General features: G+C 49.4%; 1 protein-coding gene across 1 annotated transcript; it reads right to left on the minus strand.

The window, feature by feature from the left end:
* Positions 1 to 13,456: 13,456 nt before the first annotated feature.
* LOC142473532 (histone H4) lies at positions 13,457 to 13,768 on the minus strand. Its single transcript, XM_075580693.1, has one exon. The coding sequence runs from the start codon at positions 13,766 to 13,768 to the stop codon at positions 13,457 to 13,459; it is 312 nt and encodes a 103-aa protein (XP_075436808.1).

Below are 13,768 nucleotides of genomic sequence, written 5' to 3' on the forward strand. Positions count from 1 at the left end.
GCAGCAATCTCGGCAGCCTCGGAGACTGGGACCTGGGTTGCCTGGGTGATATGGTGGGTCACCTGCTATTGCTCGAGCATGGGAATGTGACTTACCCTGGCGTTTATATGAGGAGCTGGGTTGTGGGTCCCATCGCAGGTGGATCGGTTCAAAGTGCAGTGGGGCAAACCACCCTCAGGTGGCACGCCCTGTTGAAAGCAAAGCATTGCCACTTATGGGTAAACTTGGCGGTCGGGTTCTGGAACTAGGGGGCACTGGGCAGCTCCACAAAGATGCATCGGACCTTGGGGTTTATGTGTGCCGAGGAGGTTGGTGGCCAGGAACTGGAACACTCGGTTGGGGTTGTTGCCAGAATAGGAGTCGAGCCGCCATGAACTCATCCGTAATCTTGGCAGTTTGCTGAGCCATTGATGGTTTGCCATCCATAATGCATTCACTCACCTCCGGGAAATGTTTGAGTACAAATTGCTCCTTCACGATTAAGTTAAGGAATACATTGAAGGTACTCACTGAACACACAGTTATTCACTTCTTTGCATGATGGGCTGACCGGGCCACAGAGTCAGTGTGCAAATCCGTGGACCCCTTGTGCATGGCATGAAACTGGGTCCAGTAAGTCTCGGGCGTGATCTCATACTGAGACCAGAGCAGTGCTTTTACCACCTGGTAGTCACCAGCATCCTCCCAAACCATTGCTTGATAGGCTTCCATATCTTTCCCACGCAGCTTGGGGAAGAAGCCTGTCACGGGGGACCAGATTTTTTAACACAGTTCGCCAACTGGGGTCTGAGGGAGAAGAATCTAGACTCAACTAGGTGCAGGGGACTGCTTCAGTAGATTTGCCCTGTACAGCTCCTTCTCAGTGCTATTGTCCCAATAGCACTATTTAAAATCCCGCCAGTCGCCTGTCCGATCAGCTTCAAAACTTGTCTGGTACTCTGATTGGCTGTCAGGGTTCTGCTCGCCACAAACCAGGACCGGACCGCGAGGCTGAGGTGGGGTTGTAAAAGCACCGACCTGAGACCGTGCAGGCTGATCCGGATTGCGCAGTTCGTAGTCATATGTCGCAGGATCAGGATTGGAGAAGACAGCGTCGTCGTTGTAGAAGCCAGGGTCAGGACAGGAGACATCAGGATAAACATTGTTCAGGCAAGAGTTCGGCAACAGGTAGTCAGGAGAGCCCCGCTTCAGCTTAGGAGCGCGGGGTTGGCCTCTGCGCGAGCGACGACCATGGCCCATGGTACTGGTCACAGGAGATGGTAGGCAGACCAGAGTAGCACACCGCTTTGCTGCACGGGTGCACCAGTGCTACAGCGCAAGAGTCCTGAGCGGGCTAGGGAATCCTCTGTCTCAGCGCAGGAACCAGGACACGGCCTCTCTAGATTAGGGAAAGAGTAGGCCCCAGGAACCAGGAAGCTGAAGATACACAGGGAAACCTCCGCTTCAGTGCAGGAATCCAGGAGACTGAAGAACGCAGGGACGAAACATCCGCTTCAGCACAGGAGAACAGGAGTGGACCGCTGCGTGAATATAGCAGCCGGTCACAGGAAACAAGGAGCTGAAGTGAACAAGAAGAGTACTCAGCTACAACACAGGAGACTGGAGCAGACCGCTGCGTGAATATAGCAGCCGGCCTTAGGAAACCTGGAGCTGCAGACAACAAGGAGAATACTCCGCTTCAGCATGAGAGACAGGAACAAGCGAGGGCTTGTGGCAGAACAGATAGTGACATCCAGGAAGGACTATGCTCGGCAGGGAGCATTATGGGAAGACAATACTTAAAGGCCAGCGGGCCAATCCCCGGAGGGGGGTGTGAAGGTACTGCTCCAATGAATGAATGCACTTGCAGTGATAGGTTGCAGTGATAGGCTGCACAGCTGCAGTAGATACCAGAGGGAGTGTGTATAGCTTTGGTGAGTGAATCCAGGCTGCAGCAAACATCAGGAGAGGTGCTCCAGGACTGCACACGTCTGCAAGGTAAGGCAACCAGTAAACTGCGGAGCGGATTCCTTACAGTACCCCCCCCTTCACGCGAGACCTCCGGGCGAACATGAGCACACCTAGAGTTGGGGGACCGGGAATTGTTGCTGAACCGTCTAGGATTGGGGTTAGAGTCGTGGTCCAGAGACTCGTGGTTAGTCCTTAGTGTACCCCCAACCCCCGGTGAGAACTGCGGCCAGACAGGACCATCCATGGGTCTTGGGGACATTGAGTTGTTCCTAAAATTCTTTAGGTGGAAAGGGCATCCGTAAACGAGCAGTTCTTTGGTGAGTACAGTTCTAGGATATGAGATTGATGGAAGAAACATCTTTGGTACATGGCTCGCCTCGCAAAATGACTTGGAAATCCAGGGCTGTGAAGAACCAGAGGGTTCCAGAGCAGAAACGGCAGGAGAACCCCTACAGAAAGCCCAGTCTTTAATAAATGAACCGGACTCTAGGATCAGCGGCCCTGATAGTTGATCGAATACACCAGGAGGAACTTTGTAACAGAAAAAGTCTTGGCTGACCACTGCATGTTGGAATTTGCGAGGAATTTTTCCTCTAGAAGGCTCCCAGGTAATGGTTAGTAAGGGTATAGGTTGGTTGGAAGCATCTCCCGGTATTGGTATGGAAGGTGACAAGGCAAGCAGTAAACCAGGCATAGGGACCGAAATCTTGGGATACGTACAGAGTATTTCCAACTGAGAGGAAATAACAGGGGCAACCGAAAATTCCGAGGGACAAAACCATGGTTTAGCAGGAGCAGAGAAGCAAACAACAGTAGAGCTCTCCAATACTGGGAAATCTTCATTGGGAGATAATATTGTCAGTGAATCAGGAATAGTCCTTGGGATCTTTAAATCAGTAGCTTGAGAAAAAGGCAGAGCCAGGGTAGTGGTGGGAGGGAAGCTAACATCAGAAGCTGAAGTCTGTACCTCAGTGACAGGGCCCTGAGAATCAACAAGCAGCAAGTATGAACTATGAAAACTCTTAATGACAGGCACCTTAGGAGTACAAGGAGTCTTTTCCGAAACTGCATTGGCCCTAACCACAGGGGTACCTAACCTGACAAAAACATGAATTGGTGTGTTTTCTAGTGCACAATCTCTGATCACAGGACTCCTAACCGATAGTGAGGGTGTCTGGGTTTGATTAGAGAAAAAATCAGATGTATTGATAAGTGACTTAGAAACAATTACTGAGGTTCTAGATTTGCTGGACATGTGAGAAAAAATACCCTTTAAGACAGGAGTTTTCATTTCTTCCCAGAGTAACCCCATGTTTGCTGGGGCATATTTAGACACAGTACTGAGGGACTGGGTTTCAGCAAAGGCAGGACAGCTAAATAGCTCAGATTTAAACCCCAGGACTTGTAATATATGCATGGTGACCTCAGACAGTACTAAGGAAGTGACCACAGATATGCTGATCCCTGGAGAATTAGCCTGGACAGAGAAATCAGGGGGACCCCCAATCAGGATACTCCTTGTAGGAAGAGCTTCAGCATCAGAAGGAGAATCATTAGCTCTCAGAGTCTCAAAACTAGTAAGACACAATTCAGCGAAAAGGGATACAGTGTGCAAGCGTTTTACTAATCTATATGAAAAAGCGTCACTTTGGGGAGAAAACCGTGCGTCAGCAAACATTCCTGGGAACATAATATGAACCCCAGGAGGGACATACAGACTACTGTATGCTTTTAACCCTAAGCTTAAAGAGGAGGAGAACTCAGACAGTACACGGGGGTGAATCATAACTGTACTGGTCTCTGAAGTAGGTATTTGGTAAGGAATGTCTGGGAAACCAGAAATTACTGCAGACTCCATAATGTGGGAACTATGCGCTGAAGCAGGGATCACCGCTATGTGGGCGACAGGCTGGTTCAGCGAAACACCCGGGAGAAGGAACTCTGCGAGCAAGCTTAGGGAAAAACCTGACTCCTGAATACATTTATCAGGAACCAGAACTTTAGCCGAAGTCTCCGGAGACGAAACTGCGGAAACTTGAGCTGAAGCAGGGGATTTATAGCAAAGAATCTCTAGGGACTCCGTACGGTTATGGGAATCCCTCAATGCAACCTCTGCTGTCTGACTTGTGGACTCATTCTCTGAGGCTAAAACGAAGGCATTAACTTGGAGGCAGCAAGAATTTACAGGGGTTAATGCAGACAATGCCTGAGAGTAAAACATAGGTAATCTCTCTGTATTAGGACAGACCAGGAATCTCTCCTCTGAAGCTAGGGGCGTGACCATGGCTGACAGAGAACAGGGATTTACCAAAGGAAACTCAGAGAGCTGCCCCTCAGGGGTTAATACAGAAATGACCCTGGGAAAAGAACTTAGGGATTCTTTCTCTGACAGGGAAAGCGCACAGGACTGCCTAGCAGAGTTTAAAGCTGGAAAACCCTCAAGAGCTGGAGAAAGGACTTCTGAGCTAGAAATAGGAGAACTAATGAACTTATTCTCTGATACAAGAACATTAGGGCTGGGTAGAGCAACATATGTATTCTCCAGGGGGACCTCACAGGACTGATCGGCAGGGGTTAACGAAAACATATCATTGGTGTCAGGGAACCCGGGCATACACTCAGGGCAAGGATCCGTGGTAGACCAGGGATACAGCCAAGCGGCAGCGAAGCTGGCGAGGGGAGGATCCTGTTCCTTTATGCAAATGTCCAATGTCATGGAAAGGATATAGAGTGTTTTTTGGGCATCAGCCAACATGAGGAGAGGGTCCTCTTTTGCTATATAAATGTCTAAAGACAAGGCCAGGGAAGAGAGTTCCTTTTGGGCGTCGTCCAATTCTAAAGGGTACACATTTTCCCAAGTTAAAGGGTAACCAGGAAAGCAAATACAAGCGGCCAGCGATTGTTTTAAGTCCCGGAGGCGGTAAACCTTCATCATGAGATCATTACGGCATTTGTTTTGCAAAGGGGTTAAACCTACAAACACAATCAGATCTTCAATCAGGGGTATTATCTCACATAGAAATTGGTATTCACACTGGGACTGGTTTACAGGCTGGGACAGGCTTTCAGACAGAAACTTACCAACCCTCACCACAGGGCGGTCCGAGTTTGTGCGGCCGAGCATACTGTCAGGGTTCTGCTCGCCACAAACCAGGACCGGACCGCGAGGCTGAGGTGGGGTTGTAAAAGCACCGACCTGAGACCGTGCAGGCTGATCCGGATTGCGCAGTTCGTAGTCATATGTCGCAGGATCAGGATTGGAGAAGACAGCGTCGTCATTGTAGAAGCCAGGGTCAGGACAGGAGACATCAGGATAAACATTGTTCAGGCAAGAGTTCGGCAACAGGTAGTCAGGAGAGCCCCGCTTCAGCTTAGGAGCGCGGGGTTGGCCTCTGCGCGAGCGACGACCATGGCCCATGGTACTGGTCACAGGAGATGGTAGGCAGACCAGAGTAGCACACCGCTTTGCTGCACGGGTGCACCAGTGCTACAGCGCAAGAGTCCTGAGCGGGCTAGGGAATCCTCTGTCTCAGCGCAGGAACCAGGACACGGCCTCTCTAGATTAGGGAAAGAGTAGGCCCCAGGAACCAGGAAGCTGAAGATACACAGGGAAACCTCCGCTTCAGTGCAGGAATCCAGGAGACTGAAGAACGCAGGGACGAAACATCCGCTTCAGCACAGGAGAACAGGAGTGGACCGCTGCGTGAATATAGCAGCCGGTCACAGGAAACAAGGAGCTGAAGTGAACAAGAAGAGTACTCAGCTACAACACAGGAGACTGGAGCAGACCGCTGCGTGAATATAGCAGCCGGCCTTAGGAAACCTGGAGCTGCAGACAACAAGGAGAATACTCCGCTTCAGCATGAGAGACAGGAACAAGCGAGGGCTTGTGGCAGAACAGATAGTGACATCCAGGAAGGACTATGCTCGGCAGGGAGCATTATGGGAAGACAATACTTAAAGGCCAGCGGGCCAATCCCCGGAGGGGGGTGTGAAGGTACTGCTCCAATGAATGAATGCACTTGCAGTGATAGGTTGCAGTGATAGGCTGCACAGCTGCAGTAGATACCAGAGGGAGTGTGTATAGCTTTGGTGAGTGAATCCAGGCTGCAGCAAACATCAGGAGAGGTGCTCCAGGACTGCACACGTCTGCAAGGTAAGGCAACCAGTAAACTGCGGAGCGGATTCCTTACATTGGCTTCTCCCCTTACATAGCTCTCGGGCTCCTATACTTTTCATGGAGCAGGGGCAACCAGCCAATCGGAGGACGATGTCTTGTCCGGCTGTACAAATCAGAGGAGGGGGCCGGCTTAGTCATTCTTGACCGCCCCTCGAGTAGGGAGGGTCTAGCGAGGGGGAAATTTGAAATAGCCAATGGAAATTGTGCCTATGGGACTCAGACACGGCAACGGTTGAACTAGCCAGCCCCATACATCCTGCTGGGTAGGCACCTCAGCCTCTCATGTGAAAAAAGTATTTGCACCAACGAGAACCAGTTCCCCGGACCTGATTACCATCCCTTCCCTACTCACCATTGTCCTCATACTCACACCGACCCCACCTTCTGTCACAAAGCAGCTTTTCTCCGAAATGCTAGCAAAACAAAAGGCAGTGCTGGCTGCCTTACTAAATGAATGGGGAACATACTGTACTACTACAGGGCACAAAAGTGCCTTTTTTTTACCGATACAATCCCTGTTCCCAATTCCTACTGTTTTCCCCCTTCTAGAGATTACACAGTGATTAGCTCTTTTCTGGAAGAGGTTACACAAAATACATTATACACAGGCCAAACGAGCCTCACCGAGGTGGCTATTACACACAGTTTTGGGGTATCCAGCCGGGCTTCATCTTTATTATGTGAGGTTGGCTACCCCATACCATCAAATATCCCACTTTAAGATGAAGGCTCTGGGAAAGCTACCTCATCAGGTGTCTCTCCAAGACTGAAGACCCTGGAAGTCCGTTTGTCGGGGCTGGGATCGTCGTGCTTGGAATGATTATTGGCGTTGCTGTGCTCATTGCACTTTTTTGTGTTGAATGGTAAAATTAAACTCCTGGAGGTCACACCAACTTCCCATTCTCACCTTACACCCGCTGCAACAAGCTAAGGGGGTTGCGATCAGTGATCACAGTGAAAGGCTTCCCGTAAACATGACCTATAACTTCTTGAGAACCCACACATTGTTGAGACTCTCTTTCTCGATTGTGCATAGGTGACCTCCCAAGGCAACAGCTTACAGCTTAGGTAGGTGAACATAGCCTTGCTGCAATCCTCACCTACCTGGCTTAGCACAGCACTGATGCCATAAGTTGAAGCATTGGTTTGCACCAAGAATCGCTTGATGTTATCGAGGACCACCAGGATCAGAGCACTGGCTCGAGCATCTTTGAAAGTCTGGAATGCTGCCTACACTCAGGAGAACAGGCAACTAGCACCAACAGTATCTTTTTTGTTAAATCGGTCATGGCTTGAGCCAGAGAACTATACTGGGGCAAAAACATTCTATAGTAGCTGGTGGTACTTATAAAAGTGATTACCTGCTTTATAGTGTGGGGGACCGGCCAGTCCACTATTGACACAACTTTCGTGGGCTCAGGCTTGAGATGTCCCCCGCCTACCCAGTAGCTGCGGTACAATACCCCCACCATGCCGACTTGGCACTTGGATGGCTTTAGTGTCAGGCCAGCCTCCCTGATCCTATCTAGGACTGCTGCTACATTAACCAGATGAGTGTCCCAGTCATTAATACAAATGGCTAAGTCGTCCAGATAAGCCCTAACATAGCCCTTAATCCCTTCCAGCAACCTGTTGACAAGGCGCTAGAACGTGGCCGGCGTTTTCTTCATCACAAATGACATGACCAAAAATTCTTACAAGCCAAGGATGTTGAAAGCCGACCTTTCCTACGCCTGCTGGGTCAATGGAATCTGTACAGATTCATGGTGGCCAGATACCTGGCCCCGATGAGCTCATCTAAGAGCTCATCCATGTGGGACAAAGGATAGGCATTTGCCACGGTCTGAGTATTAAGCTGATGTTATTTTACACAGAACCAAGTGGTCCCACCCTCCTTGGCACCACAAATACCGGTGAAGCCCAAGGACACTGAGCACGAGAAATTACCCCTAATGCCATCATCTCCTCAACCTCCCCCTTAATGCTCCACTTTACCTCCGCAGAGATCCATTACGCTTCTTGAGGAGTGGCCAATGATCCCCGGTGTTGACCGGGTGATCGGTTAGATGGGTAATGCCCTGATTATCTGTAAACATGACCTGCTACTGCTCTAGCATCTCTCGCACCAGCTTGGGAACCGCGAGTTGGGGACCCATCTCCACCTGCTCCACTAAGCCTCCCTGACGGGTTTCTCCCAGGAGATCGGGCAGAGCCTGGCTTGCCGGATCCCCCAGCAGCGGGCTACAAATAGCAAACATCTCCGGCCCGCTCTTGTGATACTCCTTTAGCATATTGATATGGTATGTTATGTGCCTACCTGCCTCTGGATCCTGGTTTACCACATAATTACACTTATGCACCCGCTGGTGAACCGTGTACAGGCCCGCCCACGCGGCAAGTAGCTTGTTCTGCCAAGTGGGCTTCAGTACAAGCACCTGCTGCCCTGGGATTAATTCTCTACTACAGAAACTCCTATCATACCAGCGCTATTGCCTGATCTGAGCTGCCTCAAGTTTAGCCTGTGCCAACCCCATGTGTTCCTCTATCTGGTCCCTGAGCCCCACCACGTAATGTAGCACCAAAGCATCAGTATCTCCCCCTCCCAGCCCTTATGAAACAGATTGAGTGGTCCACGGACATGGCACCCATAGAGGAGCTTGAAGGGGGAACGGATGGTAAACTCCTTTGGAACCTCTAGATACGCGAATAGCAGGTGATGTAAGTGAGCTTGTCAGTCTCACCCTTTCAGCTTCCACAAATGCTTGCAACATTGTCATTAAGGTCCCATTGAACCACTCACATAATCCATTCGTTTGGGGATGGTAGGGGGTTGTACAGAGAGATTTGACCTCGCACATTGCCAAGAGACATTGGAGCAGTTCGGACATGCACTGTGCCCACGGATCAGCCAGGATCTCACTTGGGAAACCTACCCTAGTGAATATCTCAATCAAAGACTCTGCCAATTGACGTGCTTCAATCAAGGACAGAGCAACTGGGATCATGTGCGGATCCACTATATTTACAGATAGACGCTGGAAGGACTCACCGATCACTGGTAGCGGTCTCAGGGGAGCCTTTGTGTGGTCACTCGACTTGCCCACTAGGTGGCAGGGATTACAGTTATGGCAGAACACCAATACCTCCTGTCATGACGCCGGTGAGTAGAAAGTCTGTAGTAGCCGGGCTCTAGTATGAGTGACTATCTGATGCCCCTACCAGCAGGATCACATGGGATATCTGCATCAACTGTGCCCTATACTCATGAGTAACAACTATCTGTCGCCTTAATGTCCCTGATCTGACCAGAGCACTCTTGGATTCCTGTTATGAGACACTGTGGTGCCAAAGGAATCGATGGGACACACCCTTGGAGTCAGACTCGGTCGCCTGAAGTATCATGCCCTCCAGTTTGGGGTCCGATCACACAATGTCCATGAACTCCTAGCTCAGTCCTGGTAGGTTGGCCCTGTCAAACAGTCAGAGGAAATGTTGGGACAGGGTTCGGGACAAATGTCTGGCTTGTGCTGGCTTACCTGCTGGGTGTCCACCGGGACTTCAGCTCTCTTTGGCTCCAAAAGCTGGGGAGAGATAATTTGGGTGGTGTGCGGCAATGCCAAAGGCACTTCCACCTGGGCAACTTCCTGACTTTTGCTCGGGGTGACCGCAGCCACTGGTGCATTCTCCTCAGAGTAGGAGCAAATAAAGTGCCCCAAGTCATTGCCCAGCAGGATGTCCAAGCCGGGTTACACTGTGACATCCCAGACTCCTCTACTAGTGCCCTGATCAAGTAACACCCGGGCAACTTGCAATAACTTAGGGGCTCTGTCCAGCATTCTCACCGGCATCCCCGTGCCTTGGAGAAGTTTCTCTGGGCTGACCATATCAGGTTGCACCAGATTACCGTAAAACCGGTATCCATCAGGCAGGCCACCCGGAGATGGCCTATGGTAACCGGGCACAAATATTGTTGGCGGACATCATTGGATTCCAGCCCGATGGCTGCGATTCCATGTCCCTCCAGATCCACTTCTGCATCGTTGACTGCTGCTGCTAGGTCTGCTGCTGCACATTCTGCACGGCCTCCACTTGCTATGCTTTTGGGGCCAATCTCACGTAGGGGATTGGTCTCGCTGCTTGTGAGCATTGCCCCATGTTGGGGTTACTGGAGCAGGGTGGGTTGGGGCAGTCCACCCGCAGATGGCCTATCCAATTGCACTGGTAGCACCGGCGCTCATGGGCAAACTCTGCAGGCTTTGGCTGCAGCACCTCCGGCACTCCACTTGCTCCATCCCAGCTTAGTGGCCTTGGGAGGGTCAGCTACGTTAGGTGGTGTTGTCGCTGGCACTGGATCGGGGGTCAGGACCCACTTCTCCAACTGTGGCCGCATGGTCACAAAATCATCTGCCATCATGACGGTCGTCTGGTGCATTCTCGGCTTATGCTCTATGACCCACTCCCGCAACTCCGGTACACATTTGGGCAAAAACTGTTCACGGATGACGATGTCCATCCTGTCTAGGAGCGAGGTGACTCTGCATCTGGCTAAACACCGAGGGCTGTGAAGGTCTAGCCAGGAGTTGAACTCCATGTAGGTGCCCCGCCTCCTTTGTCCAGAGCCCTTAACTGGGCACCATAGAACTCCGGTGAGAGGTGCACTGGACTATGCTCATTATGTGTGGAACTATCGGTCCTGCGGTCTTGAAATCACGAACTACTCAGAAATGAAAGTCCCGCAAGAGATTCAGAACTGGGCCAAGTGATGTCCATTACTATCCACCAGATAAAAAGCCTGTCACAGGAGACCAGAACCTTTACACACATCCCCCGGGATCACACAGTGATTAGCTCTTTTCTGGAAGAAGTTACCACTCAATACATTATAAACAGGCCAAATGAGTCTCACAGAGGCAGCCATTACACACAGTTTTGGGGCAGCGAGCCGAGCTTCCCCTTTATTAAGGGGATGTTCGGTTTTGTCCTATTTTAGACGCCAGTGGTTCAATCGTGAGGGCGAAGAGGAGGGGGGATAGGGGGCATCCTTGTCGGGTACCATTTTTGATTTGGAATCGTTCAAGGCCTCCGCCCGAGAGTCGTACTGAGGCAGAAGGGTTCTGATAAAGTGCTTGAACACCCTTTAAGAACGAGTCTCCAAAACCAAGTTTTATCAGTGTTTGGTCTAGAAATAGCCAGTCAATCCTGTCAAATGCCTTCTCTGCGTCTAGGCTTAATAGCATCGCCTTTGAGCCTGAAAGGTGAGCATGGTCTACTAAGTTAATTATTTTACGTGTATTGTCTGAGGCCTGTCGGCCCAGGACAAACCCGACCTGGTCCTTGTGTATTAGTCTCGGGAGGATAGGGTTAAGTCTGTTCGCCAAAATTTTACTATATAGTTTAAGGTCGTTGTTCAACAATGAGATTGGTCTGTAACTGCCACATTGGGTGGGGTCCTTCCCTTCTTTAAGTATTATCGCCAGATTTGCGGACGACATTGTGGATGGGATAGGACTCCCTTCTAAGAATGAGTTGAACAAGCTCAATAGGTGTTTGGACAAGATGGCCTCCATCTACAGCGATGCCCTATAGCAGCGGGGACTCTATGTAAGGGTAACCCAGCAGCGCTCAGGGTCAGTGTGATCCCAGCGTGCAGGGAACTAAGCGGTGCGCCCCAAGGCTGCGCCAGAGACACCTTCACACGTCGCTGGGAGCTTCATCCAGCGGGAGATGTGAAACCGGTTCCGTGCTGCGGGACAGAGTCTCAGAAAGCAAACAGGTTTGAAAGCGCTGCAGCCTCAAACCCCACAGGAGTGGGAGCAAACCCTGGGGAGCCTTGGAAGTGGCGCCTGGCACCTAGAATCCCCCTGTATTCCCTGTTTTGGGGAGTGTAAGTGGTTTGTGAGTTTGTGCTGGGCTGGATATGGCCAGAATAAATTCTCTTTATTGAAACGCTTTGTCCGTTCTGGTGCCTTGATCCCGGGGTTACGTTCTGGTCTCCGGGATAATCTTTGAGATAAAGTGTGACTGAAATAAAAAAAACAAAGGATCATTGAATTAATTGAACAGATTGATTTAGTAACATTGTTCACAAAAGTAAGTAAGACCCCAAGTGTTTCATGTTAATGTGAGTTACACACGTGTGTGTGTTTTGCTGCCTTTATTTTGGTGCTGCTGCGTTTTCCCCTGTATAGATTGTGTGGGAAATGTGGCATCTTTGGCAGTTTCAGCCCACACATCAGTCACATATTTGTGCGATTTAAGAAGTGATGCTAGAGTCCTGTTGATTTTCAACTTAATTCACTAATTATATTCAAGGGAATCCGCAAAACGTATTAAACACAAATATCTGGAGGTGAAACCTTTGATTCAGATCATTGTGAAAAATCCAGGTCTCCAGAATCCAGGTCATTTCCAAAACAATACTGCCACCGTGTGGTCTTTGTTTGAATGACAGATAGTAAAGCTTTGGCGCCTTTTTACCTTCTCTGTATAATTGTTCCGAGATCCCCAAACCGAGTGTTTTACACATGAAACGCGGGGTTGTATTTATGATCATAAAACCAAAAAACGTGTTCAATATGTATGAGATTTACAGTTGTGACAAAGAATCATAAAAGTCACAGAAAGTGCTAAAGAAAATCCGATTGCATTTTTTTCTCATCAAAAGCTGATACATGATGCCCAATATATGGGACTATTTAATGGAATATAAAAGGAGTGACTATTTTATGAAACATTTGCATTGGGGATTCTGTTTTAAGAGCAGAAAAGACAGCAAAATAATAATGAATGAATGCTCAAACATTGTCATTGTTTTATGCAAGTCTATAAAAATGTAATTGTTTTCATAGCGGTTAAAATCAATACAGATACATTTTCTTTTGCAGATTGTACCAATGTGCAATGTAAAAAAATGTGTATATGGATCGAGCAATTAAAATCACGTATTTAAATCTGTCAAGTGCAGGCACTTCTAATTCAGAGAAGTTATATCAAAAAGTGAGACCAATATTTGTAGTTTGCTTTATGAATTAGCAGTTAATAGCATGAAGGGAGTATAGCAAAGTTTATATAAAAGAATCGTAGATAAAGCGCTGTAAACAATGCTGTCACATACTGTGGGGTGGTTTTGTAGTGAATTGTATTTCTCTAACCCGTTTCCAATATGAAATATTGAGTCCCGTCAGAGACAGCAACATGAAAACGGGTAAGAATAAGATGGCGGTGTAACCAGAGCTCTATACAGGAGAATGTGGGTGGCCCTTAAAAGAGCCTTTGGGTTAAATGAATGTGAATTCCGTATCATCAGTTGGTAAGAAGTGTCACCGTTTAGCCTCCGAATCCATAGAGAGTGCGGCCCTGGCGCTTGAGAGCATACACCACGTCCATAGCGGTGACTGTCTTCCTCTTAGCGTGCTCGGTGTAGGTGACCGCGTCCCGGATCACATTCTCCAGGAAAACCTTGAGCACCCCACGGGTCTCTTCATAGATGAGACCGGAGATGCGCTTCACTCCTCCTCTGCGAGCCAGGCGGCGGATAGCTGGCTTGGTAATGCCTTGGATGTTGTCACGAAGAACCTTCCTGTGCCTCTTGGCACCTCCTTTCCCGAGCCCTTTTCCTCCTTTGCCGCGACCAGTCAT

This window comes from Ascaphus truei (genome assembly GCF_040206685.1).
Source record: "Ascaphus truei isolate aAscTru1 chromosome 12 unlocalized genomic scaffold, aAscTru1.hap1 SUPER_12_unloc_2, whole genome shotgun sequence".
NCBI lineage: Eukaryota > Metazoa > Chordata > Amphibia > Anura > Ascaphidae > Ascaphus > Ascaphus truei.

Bases quoted from the DNA above. Each gene is read 5' to 3' on its own strand.
- LOC142473532 (XM_075580693.1), bottom strand. From the start codon at position 13,768: ATGACTGGTCGCGGCAAAGGAGGAAAAGGGCTCGGGAAAGGAGGTGCC.